The sequence below is a fragment of the Pseudopodoces humilis genome, chromosome 3, assembly GCF_049639895.1.
Source record: "Pseudopodoces humilis isolate 2021_Gansu_Grassland_sample_001 chromosome 3, ASM4963989v1, whole genome shotgun sequence".
In the NCBI taxonomy this organism is placed as follows: Eukaryota; Metazoa; Chordata; class Aves; order Passeriformes; family Paridae; genus Pseudopodoces; species Pseudopodoces humilis.
The window spans coordinates 22,209,084-22,226,724 of NC_142202.1; the positions used below are offsets into that span (position 1 = coordinate 22,209,084).

At 41.9% G+C, this 17,641-nt stretch overlaps 1 protein-coding gene across 3 annotated transcripts in view; it reads left to right on the forward strand.

Moving 5' to 3' along the window:
- KCNH1 (potassium voltage-gated channel subfamily H member 1) overlaps positions 1-14,756 on the forward strand; it is a 173,886-nt gene extending 159,130 nt beyond the window's left edge. For all 3 annotated transcript variants that reach the window (XM_005523359.2, XM_088052716.1, XM_088052715.1), the window contains one exon: positions 13,193-14,756. In XM_005523359.2, coding sequence (XP_005523416.1) covers positions 13,193-14,041 — 849 coding nt within the window. In that variant the 3' untranslated portion in view covers positions 14,042-14,756. The remainder of the gene's footprint in view (positions 1-13,192) is intronic.
- Positions 14,757-17,641: the final 2,885 nt, after the last annotated feature.

Sequence of the window (17,641 nt, forward strand, 5' to 3'; positions counted from 1 at the left end):
AGAAAAACTTCACAGCACCATTGAAATGTTTACTCTTAGGTAATGCTTTGCATTGGGAATTGGTCCCAGTTGAATCTCAAGTGCCTGAGGCCTTGATTGTGTCCCCCAAGTTGTATGAGAGACATGGAAAACCTTTACTTCCTCTCCTCAAGCACAACTTCGCAACGTGATGGTGACAAAGCAGAATGTTGCAGCCCCTGCCATGGGTCTGTGGCAACATGAAACCCACCTGACTTCCAGCAGCTTCTCCAACCTCTCCATGGTTGCAGTCCTTCCCATTTTCAGGGAAGTGAGTGTATAGCGTGCTGCTCACAGACTTCATTTCTGAACAGGATGATGGTGTTTTACTTTCCTACACTTGGGATAAGAATCAGTTCATATAAAAGATGAGACTAGAAAATGGGTAACAAAACAAAATATGACAAGCTCCTTGAAAGATGCCTCTCTTCTTTTAAAAATAAGAAGATTATGCTATGTGAATGTGAACCATAAATGCACATGGAGAACTAAAGAGCCTGTGATGCTGTGTGAGGAGGAGTTAAAATGAGATTACTAAGCTTCGCTCCACTCCTAATCTGAGATATGGCATTGGTGGTGTTTTCTCCTGGATACCAGTAAAACTCTGAAACTAAAATATATCACGTTTCAGTGATGCTTAGAGGTTAAGGCTTAATGTCCCAGTACTACCAGTGGAAGAGAAGCAGTTTGCTCAAGGCTGAGTTCTGTGTCACCTCTCTCATCTCAGAACAGGAGATCAGGGAGAAAACTGATTTCATAATGCTCCTTAGGAGGAAAGAAGGAGATGTTACCTGAAGTATTTAAGTTTAGCCCAGTGTGACATTAGAACATGGAAGAGGTAGAGACAGCAAAGCACAATAGTTAAACAATCAATATTTTATTGATCACTTAAAAGCATGTAACCATGTCAGCACACACTGTGATCTGCCTCACTTAAGCTACAAAGCTGAACTCTTCAAACCTGCCTGCCTCTCAAATGAAAAAATTAAATGTTTTGCATTGTCTCAGTGAAGTGGAAAAATAGGAGAAGAGGAGAAAGCTTAAATGAAGAGCTTCTCTGTAAGATGAAATGAAGCATTTTAGTTTGGGGAAATGAAGGCTTAGTATTGCAGAGCAGAAGGAGGACATTATTTGGTAAAACTGGGATAATTTTCATGTTCAGGAAGTTAATTTTTCTCACTGATTTGAGAAGATGGAGAGAATTCCCAAATGCCTGCTATCCAGGAGGGGTTCTGGGATTAGGTGTCATTGTCTCCCCAGCTGAGATTTTTCTGTTTTGAATCAGTGGTGAGGGTGTTTGCTGAAGCAGGAGTCAGAATGTAGGGATCTCACCTCCTGGTGAGGACCTGGAGAAGGAGCACTAGTCCTGTCACCTGCCTGAGGGAAGCTGAGGGACCTCAGTTCCAATTCACACTTTTAGAAGCAGAACTTCCTTCAGCCTGTCTTGTTGGAGACACTGGCTAAGAATGTCTCTGTAGCGCTGAAGGCAGGATGTCCTGTTGTTGTGTGTGTTTCCAAAATGAAGTGCAGGGGAGCCTTGGAACAGCTTCTCCTGAGTTAACCTCAGCCATCCTGGCCCGGGTCTCACTTGCAGTGGGTGGGCATCTCATCAGTCACCTCATCACAGGGCAAAGTTCTGGCAAGGGAGGGAAGGGAAAGGAGGGCTTCCCTCATGGCATCTCTGTGCACATGGGAGTTTGAACTGAGTTTTTATCCCCATAATGTGGTGATAAGAGCTGTGCTTCTTAAAGGGGCATTCATATCCTTTTGGCAGATGGGAAAAAGGGAATTTGCTTTCTGCTGTCTGTGAGTATTGTCAACTACTCATGGTAGAAAAAGGTAGGCAAAACCATGATCGTGGAGTCCAAGAGTCAGATGCAAGCACACACATTTTCTAAACAAAACCTGTTAACAAAACTGGTTGCAAATGCAGCCTGAACTATGATTGAAAAGGCATTTGGGGATGAATGAACCGCTGTGTATATGCCCGTATCTGTATAAGGGGAAGAGGTGTGATACAAACCAAGGCTGGGTTAAAGCTGGATTTTAGACTCACATTTGATGGTCTCAGGGAGTCTGGAGTTTGTGGTTCCTACTGCTCCTGGTAAAAGGTGTGTAGAGGTTTTCAATATTCAAATCTAGCTTTGTCATTCTTAAAATACAGATGATGGTAAATATTTTAAAAATGAGGGTCACAGTCTGCTTGTGAAGAAACAATGCTCTCCTGCTGAATTATCCTGGTTTTCCTCTTCTAGAGCAGGTGTTTTCTTCAGGAGAAATTTCTGAATGTTTAAGTTTAGCGCATCTGAAATCACTTGACAAATTATATAGAGGAACTTGTAGGGGTGAACTCTCACCAATTGTATCAGAAAGGGATGCACAAGTAACAGTTCAAACTGCTGATAAATACTTGTGTGGCAGACATGAGACACTGCAATATATGCTGGGCCCGTGATGTCTTCCCATGAAACAGGCCATTATACTTCATTGGATAATGACATTTTGCTCTGTGCGTGTGTAAACTGAAAGTCCAGTAGAACTCTAAGCATTGGTGCCACATAAGTACTAAAAACAATGGCATTGGTCATATTGGAAGGATTAAGAAATCGCTGTAAAACTCTTGGAGATGTGTGAATGAAACACACTGATGAGACAGAAATCACCTACCTCTGCCAGTATTGGAATCTACATTCAGCATGGGACTTCAGTGTCTGCTTTCAAGAACTAAAATACCTGAAACAAAATCAAGAAATTCAGCTCTAAAGGATTCTCTGTGAAGTTACTTGGAGGGATCAGTCAGACCTTGGCTATTTTAATTAGCTCAACTGTGGATTTAGCAGATGGGAGACAGCTATCAGTTTTGACAACCAATAAAGAAGACAGAGCCATCACTTACCATCACCAGCTGCATCTGGACTGTGGGAAACTGACAAGAGATTGTTTCTAGGAACTGCAAGTTTAGAGGAGCTCTTGTAATGAAAAGGTCTGAAGCACCTCACTACAGTCAATTCTTGTCTTCCCTTCAAGGTTTTAAATTCCTGGCTGTTAGTTAGGGCTGAAAGGGTTTGACAGCTGCTCTGGGAAATGGTAAGCAATGCACTTTTTCTGTTGCTGATTCTCATTCAGTTGTAAGTAGTTTATTCCCTTCTCGCATAACGTTATCCAAGCTCTTGAACAGGGAAAGGACAGACCAGTTGGGTGCCACTGGGTGCTTGACTGTGCAGCCATACTGGACCACCTACTTGGGTAGAAGATTTATTCTCTTTCCATGCAGGGCTGCAGGTTAGTTTGCTTTTCTTCAATATTATAGCTGAACTTTAGACCTGTTAACTCAGAGAGAGACACATAAAGGAGAGTTTATGTTATCTTAGGCAACTTATGCAGCCAACATTCATCTGAGTGTAATTCTCAATTTATAATTTCAAGAGCTGCGCAACCCTTGTGCATTGGGAACATGGAGCATTGTATTTGTGTGGATTGGTTTGTGAGTGGGCATTCAAAGGCAGCTGAATGACTCGTAAGCTCTTGGTAAGCTCTGATTAATTTGAATACATTTGAAAATACATTTGATTCCTCTCTTGGAAAGTAAAATACCTGTCAATCACTGTAAGCCTAATGACAGAAAAGCAGATAAGTAAGAGCAGAAGGAAAAACAAATGAATGAAGACACTAGCTAAGAGGAAATTATCTTAATGGCAAGCTAGTATTCAAAATGTAATCACAGAAAGCAAACTATACAATTTAACTATTCCCTCAACACATCATTGCTTTTCTCAGCTCTACAACTCCTGCATCCATTTCAGATCTCAAGTGAAATTATGTCTGAGTTAGAGGTGGGGAAAAAAAAAATCCCAAATCCTTGACTCTCGCAAATTGCCTGGTTTCTTCCAACTTAGTAAATGGCAGCAAGCCACAGGGAGCTTGGAGAAACAGACTCTGAGTCCTGAGAAGGCACGTTGTACAGATTATATGACATTTTGTATAGCTGTAATTTAGGTGACAGAGAGGTAAGTTCCTGCTGTGCCTTGGGCTCTCCTTAAAGCAGTTTTCAGGCAGTGTTGTCTGCACAAGAATGCAGGTAGTATGTTGATCTGGAACAAAAGATGACACTACATGAATTGTTAGTGTGTCTGATATCTGCCCACAGCTAGAAAAACACCCCATGTGCTAAAAAAGAAAATTTAAAAAAAACCTCACCAAAACAATGCAAAAAAACCCTCCCAAACAAACACAAAAATAGTATTTTATAGGAGTTGCTGCTGGAAACTGCTGACACTTGGCTGTCAAAGCTCATAAATATTATTTTTTTCCTAATTTACTAGAAACAAGAAGGTCCTACAGAGCATTTCACATCTTGATGGACATAGTAGTTCTCAGGGGTATAACATTCCCCCACTCAGATCTGGCATAATTTCCCTAAAGCTCTTGTTTGCACATTAGCTATTTGCTTGTGACAGCTACTTTTCATTTCAGAATAATGAAGTTCTAGTAGATCTTAAGCAATATATGTATCTTGATACTTTTTCTCTGTTTCTCTTGCATTCTTTCTAAGGAGGTTGTTAAGTGAGATACAATGCTCTGTAATTGTGTCTGTCCAAACCAGTGTGGTTTTTAGTTTTTAGCTGTGCACTTGTCTGAGTTTACTGTTGACAATGTTTTAAAGTCTGTTTTGGGGAAGAGATGTCTCTTAGTGCCTCAGAACCTGCTAGGAAGTCTGTTGCAGATCAGGCAGGGTTTTTTTATTATTTCCACTAATTGCTTTAGACATAATTCTGTTTCATTTTCAGTAGTATTTTTGTAAAAGCTTTTCCCTTTTCACTCAACACTAGCACAGCCTGTAAACATGAATTAGAATGAGAAGTTTGACATAGAGGAGTAGAGCCTTGAGTTGTGCAGAACTTCTAAATAAGTAATAGTGACACGATTAAACACTAATATCTGAGTTGGTATTTCTAGAATTTGTAATCAGGCTGCAAAGCAGGCTGTCACAGAGAGCAGCTTCAGCACTGTTGAAGCCGACAGTGCTCTTGACAGTAACATTTAGCCTCGATGTTGTTCTGTAGAGACAGAAACCCTTGTTTCCTCTATTCACCCGGGTAGCCTGGATGCTCATGAAATGACGGAGTTGTGTCTCTTCCAAGCACTTGTCTATTAGTGAAGTGCACAGAAGTCTGTTTTTTGGAAAGTAAGTGAGTACTGTTCTATCTCAAGGGCAGGGTGATGACACCCCACAGCACAAAAGGCTGTGCCCATCCACATGTTGGGCTCTTGGGCTTTGTGTCTCCTGAGGTTTGCTGACACCAGTGCTCCTGGTGCCAGCACTCCTTTACAGCCCCACTGCCAGGACCTTCCAAATCTTAGTTTGCTTTGAATTTTCAGATAATTCATCAAAACTAGAAATATTTGTGAGTGCCCAGAAGGGATGTCACCTTAACTGGAGAGACACTTGTTCCTTTTCAGAAGCAGAACTGAAATGCTGCTGTTATAGACAGTAAAACTAGAAGGAATTTAAGGACTTCTGCAACATTATTGCACATTCTCTTGACCCTGTGTTTAATGAGAAGGTAGGACCAGTGATTCCCTCCTGTCATGGTTTTAAAGCATTAGCTAAAAAAATCACTAGAAAACTTACTTATTTGTTGCTGTGAGATATGGATTAGAAGAAGAGCAATATAGGCTTAGAACTTAAAAGGAATAAAGAAAGTTTATTAACAAAACTACAAGAATAAGAAACCAGAATAAAACCTCCAGAAACCCTTTTCCCCCACTACCCAACTATTCCCCTTGTTCACATGACAACATGAAGACAAAAAAACCTGGTGGTTAAAACAGTCCCAACTTTGCTATAGTCCTTTCATCAGTCTTTGTAGAGAAAAATAAGTTCTCTTCTGCCAATTTATGGAGTTTTTCACAAGAAAACCATTTTCTCATGGCTTTCTATTTCTCTGGTGCCAGCCGCCCGGAAACTCTGCCATCACTCCCTTCCTCCCATTTCACACCACTCTGAGGTGTGTTCTTGGGTCATGATTCAAGGAGTGTCATTTTAAGGATGAGTTCTTCAAAGGCAAAAGTGCTCTTCATCTGCCTCTGTGATCATCTCTGGAAACAGAAGTTTTCTCTTTGCCTCTTAAGGGCCACAAATCTTCAGCAACTATTACTTCTCTTTTTCTGTTCCAGCATCTTATAGGATCACAACTACTTCACCATTTGCTTAAATCCACACTTTGAAATACTCTATTCCTCCCAAAATGTCATGAATTAAAGGAGATTTTTCTGTTGAACACTATTCTGATGAACACTATTGTCCATCTCCATAGTTTTAGCAAAAGAATACTTCAACTTATTAAAGCATCTCCTTATTTCTCTCCCCATCTGAAGCTTAATTCCTTTCTTCACTGTCTTTGATAGTTTATGTTGTCTCTTTACCTGTTGATCACTCTCTCTCTTCCTCCCCTCTCTCTGGAAAAAAGGATTAATCTGCAAGTCTCATCTGGGTAGTGAAAGAGTTAAAATCTTGCCCAGGCCTTGTGGATGGTTCTGTGATCTCTGCCAGGGCAGCAGCTGGAGCTGTCTATGATGGAAGATTTTTTTTCACAGCTGCTCTGGAGGAGTGTGGCTACTATTTCAGCACGCCGCAGGCCAATGGCTTTCCCTCTCCTTACTCGGCAGTCTCTGGTGAAACCCAGCAGCGGCAGAAAAACTGCAGCCGAGCCAGGGAACGGCAGTACAAGGCCCAGCGAGCCCTCCTAGAAGGGGCTTCTGTCACTTCACAGTCTCCATCCTCCCTGGGACCTGCAGAGCTCCGACCAGCCCTGCTCCCCCTGTGGCCTTGTCTGGTCTGGGGGGATGAGGCTGAACCGGAGCCCTGTTACCTCTTCAAAAACTGGAAACCAAAGAGAGCAAGAAATTCCCGGGCTTAGGTCTTAAGGTGGTGTTCACAGGTTCATCTCACTTTTCAATGGTCAAAACTACTGTCAGTTCTCAGAAGTGGCCAGTTATTGGCCAGGAGAAAAACTTCCATCAGCCTCCAGCAGCTTTAACTTCCTTAGGTGTTTCTCTTTGTTCCTTAAATGTCAATCCATCACACCCCTTTCTGACAAGACATCCCATATAACTGCAAAAGACACAGGCTCCTTTTGCCCTGACACCTGCTAATATACTGCTACAGGGATTCCTCATCATCACACTCTATGCTGATCACATGCAGCTTTGGCTTCTTTAACATCAGTGTCAAAAGCATTTTTCTTGTTAGCCTTCTGTCTCTCTTAATTTTTTCTCCCCTTTTGCTTCTTAAAAAAAAATTAAATAAAAAAGGGAAGAAAGATTGGATCCAATTTTCATCAGACTAACATCAGCCTGAAGATATTTTCATCAGTTCTTGGCAGATCCTAGACGGACTGTGTAATAATGAATGCCTTTTCATGATTGTTTTCCTCACGCTTAAGTTCATTTTCTGTGAGCACTGTATGAAGTAATTTTAAGCTTTTAATTGTTTATGATATTTGGCACTTCCAGACTCTGGGAATGTTTCTGTATCTGTGAAAGAGAATTATTAAGCACCAGAGAAAAATACCGTGCTACTTGCTGTTATGCTGAAGAAGACCTGCCAAATCTTGCAGTATTTGTGCATGCTATAGAGGTGGAAAGAAGGGACGCTTGTGGAGCTAATAATAGCAGCAGCTTTGTGGCTAGAAGCCTCATAATTGTAACTCCATGATTCAAAACATGATGAAATCCATACTCCTAGCTATTCCTGTGGGTCTTGGATCAGTCCTTAAAAATTGGAGTTGCAAAAAACTTGGATGTTTTTGCACAGGATGAAAAGATCCTTTCATTGCAGATGCAGGCAGGTCTCTTTCAGCATTTGTCATGGTAAGGTTTTCAATGTATTCACAATATGTCTAAATGTAGCATCCCCTGATCTTTTAGTCTGTCTCATGCAGTGCTGGCATGCAAGTTTGAAATCTGGTTGCTAATACCTCATTCCTGCCTTGCCCTTCTGTTGATTACCTTTCTGGGAGTGTGGGGAGAGGCCAAGAACATGACTTGCCATGACTTGGCAGGCAGCTCTGTTCTGGTGGAGTTTGTGAACAACCAACAGTGGGCTGTTCATGACAAGAACAACTACAGACACTGGACAAAATAGTAGAGCACCTCTCTCATGTGGAAAGGCTGAGAGAAGTAGAATTGTTCAGCCTGAAGAAGAGAAGATTTGGGGTAGCCTAATTGTAGCCTTCCAGTATTTGAAGGGAGCCTACAAGAATGATGGAGACAGACTTCTTACAAGAGCATGTAGTGGCAGGACAAGGGGAATGGATTGAAACTGAAAGAGAGTCAGTTTAGATTAGAAGATAATAGGAAAAAATTCTTCAATGTGAGGCTTGCCAGAGAAGTTGTGGATGCCCCATTCTTGGAAGCATTTAAGGGCAGGTTGGATTGAGCTCTTAGCAACCTGGTCTTGTGGAAGGTGTCTCTGCCCATGGCAGAGAGGTTGGAACTAGATGGCCTTTAAGGTCCCTTCCAACCCAAACCATTCTATAATTCTATGTTTCTATTATTCTATGAAACTTAGCCTTGAATCAAAAATTGAAGCAATGTTTCATCACGATATCATGATGGATTCTTTATTGCCATCAAACTGGGTGTTTTTCTAAAAGATGCAATCTAGTGGTAACAAGATTCCTGCCAGGGAATACCCCTGCAGAGCAACCCTGTGGCCTGCCTTATGCCTGGAGGTCACATTGCCATCTGTTCTCCTGGTCTTATCATAACGAAATTATGAAAGTAATATTCACAAATAATGTCCATGCTCTGTTATTTAAATGATGCTTGAGTTTCAGTGCTGAGCACAGTAAAATCCTTGTAACAGTTGCTGGGCACTCCACATTTGACAACCAAATATTCAGTTATGCCTACTTCATTTTTTTAATACTTTGACCTTAATCTGTAAAAACACTGACTCCAGAAATACAACTTGAAAATTCTACGATGATTCAAAAGAGGCAGAGTTTTACCCAAAGTCACTTAAAACTATATCTTCATAACTAGATAATACTGAGGAAAGGGAAAAGTGCTTGGTGTAACCCCGTCTTTTTCTCTTGGACAGGACTTATGCACAGGCAGGAATATCGTTACAGAGAGTGTTCTGTCTTAGGTCTGTGGGGACATCAGGGAGCAGGAGTGCAGCAGTACATGTCAGTGCATTTCTCCACTTGTCTCTGAGTGCATTTTACAAAAAATAGAATTGTTATCAAGTCATCATCACTGCATGCCTTGGTTAAATGTTTATACAGTTGCAAGAATCTGTGCCTAACAGGGCTATTTTTAAGGTTTTGGCAAATCTAGGCTGATACCTTCACAATACTCCAACTTCTGGCAGATTGGGCAGCTTCCCTGTGGAGGTACAAGATTCAGCACCTTTTTAATAAAAGCAGAATTATGAAATGAGATTTGAGATTGGACGTGTGAAATATCCAGCTTTGGGCCTGGTGTTTAAATTTCACCTTATTTCATCTCAATTTAGGTTCTTTGTCCATCTTTCGGTTTTGACATCTTTTGGTTTTGACATACTGTTAAAATGCTCACACTAGTTTTTTTTTTTCTGTGGAACCTGTGTGCTTAGGTCTTGAAGAGTGCAGTATTATGGAGAACTGCAAAACTTGTGAAATCCTCTGTGTTTGAGCAGTGTATGATACACAGGCTAGGAGATTTTGAGGGTATAAAGCTCTGTCACTTCCCAGACAGACATGAATGCTTGGAGAAAGAGATAAAGAGGAATTGTTCTAAAAGCTGTCTTGGGATCTTTGCCACAGTATTTTGGGTTTTAACTTGGATTAAGGTCCATATTTGTAGCCCTATCAAATTCTATATGAAAATGTCTGAGTAGTTCCAGACTTCTCTTCCTTACAACAAATGAAATCTATTTTCTGAATAACTTGGCTGCTGCTGAAGATAAACCACTTAAAAGCTGTGTTTTCCTTAGAATTTGAAAGAAAAGAGTAAATTTTAAAGTTATGTGTATTTTTATTTATAAGGACTTGCATTTAATTTAAAAAAAAAGGCAGAAGAAATCCAAAATGGAGTTAATTAAAGTATTTTAAATTACTGCTGAGTTTTGCGTAGCTGTAATATTTTTGCTTACTACATAAATGTGGAGCTGTCTGGAGGAAATATGGTGCTGGCAAACTTGCAAAAAAGGACACAAATGACAGCTTTGCCTGAGCTTCCCGAAGAGAAGTTGCCCTCTGACAGCTGTTTCTCCAGTGTCTCATGAGTCAGTTAAAAGGAGCCAACCCAAGAGTTGGAGGGATGTCCCCTGGCAAATGTGTGTATGTTTGACTTGCACCACATGAGCACACCGTGTCACATAAATGCATATCTGTAGAAGATGCCAAGCAGGGTGGGAGACCCAAGGGTTGTATTTCTGCATTCATGCAGTGGCTGCTGGCCTGATGTACTTCCCTTGGAGCTGGTGTAAGGTTTTGTGGAAAATGGAAATTAGGGGTCTCGTTAGCATGGTAGCAAGTACCCATGGCAAGTACCCAGTGTTTATAAATCTCCTTCTACATACATTCCTGTTCCTGCTGCAGTCTGATTTCCCAAAGGCAAAGCAGTGAAGGTGTGTTCAGGGCTCTCAGTCTGACCACCACACAGTGGGAAGGCTGATGGCAGCTCCTCCATGGCCAAGTGTGCCTGGCATCCACAGGGAGGGCTCACCTAGGCAGTGCCATGGACAGCAGTGGGGGCTTGTGGGTGGATAAGTGCTGCCAACAGCTGGTCCATCCAGTGCTCACCTTTCTGCATTTGTTGGTAGATTTATTGTGTCCATCACCATGGAGATCATGCTACTAAATGCTTGATATGCAGTGACTAGGGCAAATATGGATTGGGCCTGGCTGTTAATACAGGATTGATTGCTTGAGACTTGCTCGTTTGGTCTCTCCTGCATGGTGCAGTAGCAGAGACAGCTTCTGTCACATAACTTTCCCATTTATTTTGCAAAAATCAGTCATTAAATAGCGAGAGGTGCTCCAGTTCTTTCCAGACAAGTGCTGATTGGGCTGTGTGGAGGAGGGGTTGGCCCATACATTGACTCTGCAAAGCATCCTGGCCTCTGGGTCTGAAAAGCCTCTTCTGATGATTCCTGTGAGTGTGACCACTGCACCAGCCAGTCAGACATCCCTTCTGAGCATTTAAGGCAAGTCCTGTTCCATAGGTCAGACCAAGACAACATGCACAAATGTACAAAGTGAGACCTAAGTGTTAGCTACATCTGGCACAGATGTGGATGTCCACACCTAACACACAAACTCCAGGAGAGGGAAGGCTTGGAGACACAGAATTTTGCAGGGACCAATTGACCTGTCTTGGTCAGGTAGCTGCCTTGGTTTGCTGGGGACTTTGTGCCCCCAGAACCAGCCTTAGGATTTTGCTGGAGTGACCCCCTGAGACCCTGCTTGGCATCACCTGGCTCCAGCAGAGTGAGCAGGGCAGTTGCCCTAACATTGGGCTGATAGTCATCCCTCAGGTAAAGTGGGAAACTGCCAGTATGTGGGAAGCCATTAGCCTGCAGGACTGCATTGAATTCCCTTCTGTGAGTGCTGTTCTTTCACTTGTAAGGATTACACTGCTTTGTCCACTTTCTACTGAGCTCATTGCATAGTGAGTTTCCTGGAGGGAAGAAAAAAAAGACTGTCAAGTACCCTGTTTTCTTATTCTTATCTCATATTTAGTTTCCTAATTGCAGCTTGGAAATAAAATATCCTTCCTGCTAATTTTATTCTTTTGTATTTAGGAAATGCTGCCAAGTCTGACAACTTCTTCCTTCCAAAGACGCACTGTTAAGATGTTTTTTTCCCTGCTCACAATGACAAAACTGTCAAGAAGCATTGGAGTCTGGAAAAACATTCATTTTGTGTGTGCCAGTGAAGAAGTACTTATTAACTTTAGTTTATTTTAAATTTGTGTGCAACAAAGGGTTGGGTTTATTTACACACTTTCTCATAATGATTTGAATCTCAAAGTGATTTCAGAATTGAAATGTAAGGTCTTTGAGTGGATTTTCCCAAAAGGAGCTAAAGGGATTAGGTATCAGTGTTCAGTAGAAGCTGGGGGCTGCATCTTTTACCCTCTGTATTGCAAACTTCAGCTTTGGGGACTTCTCATTTTCAAACAAGACTACTCTATTTACTGGTTCTTCATTAGTGCTAGAGTGGAGTTTTTGGGTTTGCTTGGAAAATACCAATACTAATGTAAAATGCACAGAGTTTGTGAAGAGAATGTGTTTCCACCACATACAAGGAAGAAATCTTGCCTGGCTACACTTGGGACACTGTGAGGCTTTTATCAGTACTTTGGGATCCTTGGGCTGCTCCTATAGAGACCAATTAGCCTAGAGGCTCAGGAAGATATAATTAGGAGGGTAGACGGAAAATGAACGCTTCTTTGTGCAAAACCTTTCTCCTTTGCATAGCAATAAAGAGATAAATCAAGACATGAAGCTCTACAAGCTTCTGAGGTAATCAAACCATGAGCAGCTTCCCCATGTCTTGCTAAGCTCATCTCCCATTGTCCTTTTGGCCCTGGCTTTGGGACTGAGTCAGGCTTTGCATCCTTAAACAGCACATTGCTTCTAGAAGAATATAGGGGAGGAAGGGAGGGCAAGAAGCACTTTGCAAACTACTGCCAAATAGTTCAGAGTAGTCTCGGCTGTACTGGCACCATGAGTGGCCCAGCTGCACTAAAATAATATCAGATCTTTTGCAGTGAGTGAGCTCAGAGATGAGACTGATGAGAATGGCTCTGTAACATTAGAAACTTGGTACTAAACCACAGTCAGGAAAACAAATATAAGAAGTCACATTTTAACACAAGTATCTTCCTGGGATCATTGTATCTGCAATGGCACTGCCTTGTTGACCTGTCAGAGCTGGAGAAGTGTTTTTCTTCAGTTTTTTTTTTCTTTCTGGTGTTATAGGACAGATGGTGTCTGCTCTTAAATAATGAAATAAACCATGTTCCACACAACATAAGACATTTGAAAATGTTGCTATAAATGTGCAGAGGTTGTGCACTTCTCAGTTAAAATAGATTCTTTCAAATAATTCTTTCTTCAACTTTTCCCCCTTAACAAATGTGCAGTTAATCATGGAGTGAAATCTCTTTCCTCCTGCAGATTGTGTTCCGGAAAATCAGTGACGTCAAGCGGGAAGAAGAGGAGAGAATGAAGAGGAAGAACGAAGCACCTCTGATCTTACCCCCAGACCACCCGGTCCGGCGGCTGTTCCAGAGGTTCAGGCAGCAGAAGGAAGCGCGGCTTGCAGCAGAGAGGGGCCGAGATCCGGACGACCTGGATGTGGAAAAGGGCAATGCTGTTGGGGAGCAGTCCTCTGCTCGCGCAGTGGTCAAGGCCAGCGTTGTGACTGTTCGGGAGAGCCCAGCAACCCCTGTGTCGTACCAGCCCGCCTCCACCTCCGGGGCCTCCGACCAGGCCAAGCTGCAGGCCCCGCCGTCAGACCACGTGGCGTGTAAGGTGTCAGGGGACTACCCCCGGCGGAAAGGCTGGGCCAAGTTCAAGGAAGCCTGTGGGAAAGGTGAAGACTGGAACAAGGTCTCTAAAGCAGAGTCCATGGAGACTTTACCTGAGAGAACTAAAGCTTCGGGAGAAGCTACCCTGAAGAAGACAGACTCTTGTGACAGTGGCATTACAAAAAGTGACTTGCGCTTGGATAATGCTGGGGAGACAAGAAGTCCTCAGGACCACAGCCCAGTCCTCACCGAGGTCAAGCATTCCTTTTATCCCATCCCAGAACAGACTCTTCAGGCCACCATGCTAGAAGTGAAACATGAGTTGAAAGAGGACATCAAGGCTTTAAACACAAAAATGACCAATATAGAAAATCAGCTTGCTGAGATACTTAGGATATTAACCTCAAGAAGAAGTTCCCAGTCGCCACAGGAGTTGTTTGAAATATCAAGGCCGCAGTCTCCAGAATCAGAAAGAGACGTGTTTGGAGCTAGCTGAGGTGTTTCTTTTTAAAAACAAACAAACCAACAAACAAAGAAAAAGCCCCCTAACACTTTACATTTAATCTTTCTTGAAAACGAGAGAGGGACCCATTCACTAAGCATGTTCCCTCTGTCTAAAAAGGTATGCTAACAGGAATTGCAACCTCATGTCAAGATGGCAGCTGACTTTGAAGCCTTTTTGACAGCAAGGGTACAGTTTCTAAAGTTTCTCTTTTCTCCCTTTGTCCTCATTCCCCTCCAACCCCCTTGGGATGTTGGAATAAGAATTCTGAAAGCAGCAGCCATCCCTGTGAGCCCCAGGTGATCTCTGAGGTTTTTGGAGCATGCCTTATGTCCCTAGCTCGAGTTATGCCTATATGAATAAGCACTTGCCAGGACGCTTATATTTTCAGTGTTTGGTGGGTTGTTTGTTTTTTTGTTTTGTTGCTGCTGTCACAGTCCCAGTCACCTCTACAGCATGTTGGATGTCACAGTATATTTTCATATAGCTGTAATAATGCAAAGAGCAGTAGGAGACATGTATTTCATTGTGTGCTGAAATTTCTTTTGGGTAGTCAAGGAAGGGCTAATAAGATGGGAAAAAAAAATTGTATTTTTTAATTTCAAACTGACATATTGTTGAAACAATTACATTTGGCAACATCTTCAAAAATAGCCACCATATTTCAGACCTATTAATAAATGGGATCTTCCACACTGTCATTCATTGAATCAAGGATCTGGTTTTTTTCAAAACTTTTTATGTTTTTTGAAAATCTTACCTTCTGTCTCAGAGGTCTTTCAACGTTTTCTACTTTTGCTTTAAACTCCAGCTGCAAGAGGGTTGGGTGTGCAGTGTACCTTAGAGCAGCTCAACATATTTGAAACATCACTAACAGGTCCTGCAGATTTGCCTCCCGATGAAAATATACTGTGGCATTTATGTCCTGTTCTGCTATGAATCTGCTCTTTTAATTCTTGTTAAATTATTATTCAGAAGTTTCTGTTTTGATAATGCTCATTGTAGCCAAAGGCTTTCACAGAATTTTTAACAATTTTAGATGGTGGCATTTTCCTCTACATCCAGATGTATTGTTCCTGATCTAATATAGCTTGGAAGCAAATGGATAGTAGAGGTAGAAATACAGTGCTTACTGTATGCAAGTGCTATTGTAGCAAGGAAACAAAGAGATCTGCTTCTTAAAGAAGGAGATGTTTCCAAAATTTATATTTTCATAACTTTTTTCAGAGAAAGATTGAAGCACTTTACCAAAACTATTCTTCATTATTCATATGGGGTAGCATAGATGGTATCATGACTTCTGTTCTCGCCTTGGGATACAGGTGTACATCCACAATATATTCACTCCACTGATCTGGTATGTTCACTGCTTAACAGTAGCTTAGATCTTGGAAGTATGGTACCATACCACACTTTAAGGGGTTTTCATTTTTAATGGCAATAGGTCTTAATGCTGTGTGTGTTAAGTCTCATTCTTTTTCCTTGGTACTAAGTCTTTTACAAAGAAACACGGGATTTTTTTGGGGAAGACTGTCATTCATGTTAAGTACAGAAGAGGCAAGGAACACAATCGATTTTAATGATTTCTGCTGGCCTGATGCTTGCACAATGCAATGCAGAACTGTGTCAGACATCCCTGGGGAGTTGGGACCTCCACTGATGACTGGCACAGTGGTGAGGCCATGCTGTGCAAACCTCCCAGCTCAGGTCCTGCTGTCAGAGTGTTTGTTTGTACCTGTTCCTGCAGCAACTGCCCTTGCTCTCAAAGATAACAATTATTCCAAGTTCAGCACCACCATTTCTAAGTCCAGAGGCAAGTGGTTTAGGATTGGCTTTCATTGTCTTACTCCTTGGTTTGGTATGGAGGTGCCCACAGATTGTGAATTCATACCCAAGGATTGAAATACTCCTGAGAAACAACTCTTGGATCCAAATACGTAGGTTATCTTCTTCTCTCCCACAAGAAAAGGCAAGCAGGAAAGTGAGATGCTCTGAAACCAAGAAGCTACTTCCTCAACTTATTTCTGGTTCCATGTTTAGGTTTTTCCAGTGGTACCTGGTGTCTTTTACAGTTGCTCTCTGCAGACCTGCAGTGCTGAGGAAGGTGCTTTCTGACCAAAGCCATGCTGTTTGTGTTTGGTGCTTTAATCACTCTAATTGGCAGCAGTTACCTGCAACAGCAATGGCATGGCTGCCACAGAAATCCATCCATCCACAGTTTCTGTGATGAACTTTGTCATGATTTCTTTCTAGTCTTAGACAGTAACTACCACCTAAGTAAACCCCAGGTGTACTGATACACAAGGACTTGTAATTGATTTCCAAAAGTTCTAGCAAGTTTTAAAGAGACTGCCTTGGAGTCAGTTTCCTGATCCAGGCAAATTCCTCACCAGCATGATATTCATGACACTTCATAAAATTTTTGAAAGGCTGAAAGTCTTAGCAAATCCTTTGTGAAAGTGTCACCCATTTATCTGCATTTGGATAAACATGGACATGAGCTTATCCCAGGTGGACAAGGGAGGAAATGTTTACAACCTCCCAAGTATGTGCCTAGTATCTCCAGAATTGCAGTGCAGACCTAAAATTAAATGTGCAGTTGCAGGTTACCTGGCCCTTTGTTGCTGATACTGAATTGATGTTTCTCAGTGATATTTTTGTGTGCCCTCAGGGATACGTTAAAGGTTATTCTGCTGCTGCTGATTGCCCAGCCTGGAATCCCAGCAGGATGAGCCCCAGAAGCCCCCTAATTGTAATAATTGCCCAGCCTGTGAACAAAGGCAGACAAGTCCCCATTTTCTGGGGATGCTTCTTGTGTAGCCTGATACTCAGAATGATACCAAACCCCTCTCCACACTGTATAACAGTGTGTGGGTGCACCCAGTCCTTTTCTAAGGCTTTTTTCAGGCTCTTACAATGGCCTATAAAGACATTTATTGTTTGTAAAGCCTTCAAAGATTGTAACACACTCCTGAATTCCACTTAAAACTTAATGTCTTTGAAGATTATGACCAAATTTCATTTTATTACGGTCATGAAATGGCAGAGAAACTCTGCTTACTCCTTACAATGACACCTTCAGTGTGCCTGCTCCAGGTGAGCCCTGACAGGTCAGTCAGACCTGTACAGCTGTAACTGAGATTAGACCCATTTTTATGAACTGTCAGGCACTAAAACTGGTTGTAGGAGAGTATATAATCCCTCAGCAACCTGTGTTTGTTGTAAGAGAGTAAAAAAAAAAAAAAATACTATCTAGGATGAGCTTTGGTGTTTGGATTCCCTGGACTACCGAGTGGTTAAAAAATGAACAAATCCATGCCCACTCCTTTGAACCTTGGACTAATCTGAACCTGTGCTATGGTGCTCAGGCTCTGCTGATGCAGTACTTCTCCTTTAAAAAGTGGCTGACAGCCCCTGTGTTACAAATCCATCTTTCTCCACTGAGCCTTACACTCAGACAGATGCCTATGGCTGGATGGCATGCGGATCCATCATAATTGTTATTAGTTCTTTGATTTTATTTGTCAGCTTTTCCTTTTTCTCTTGTTCCTCTCTACATGTTGGTTAAGCCTTTTCACTTAAATTATTTTCCAC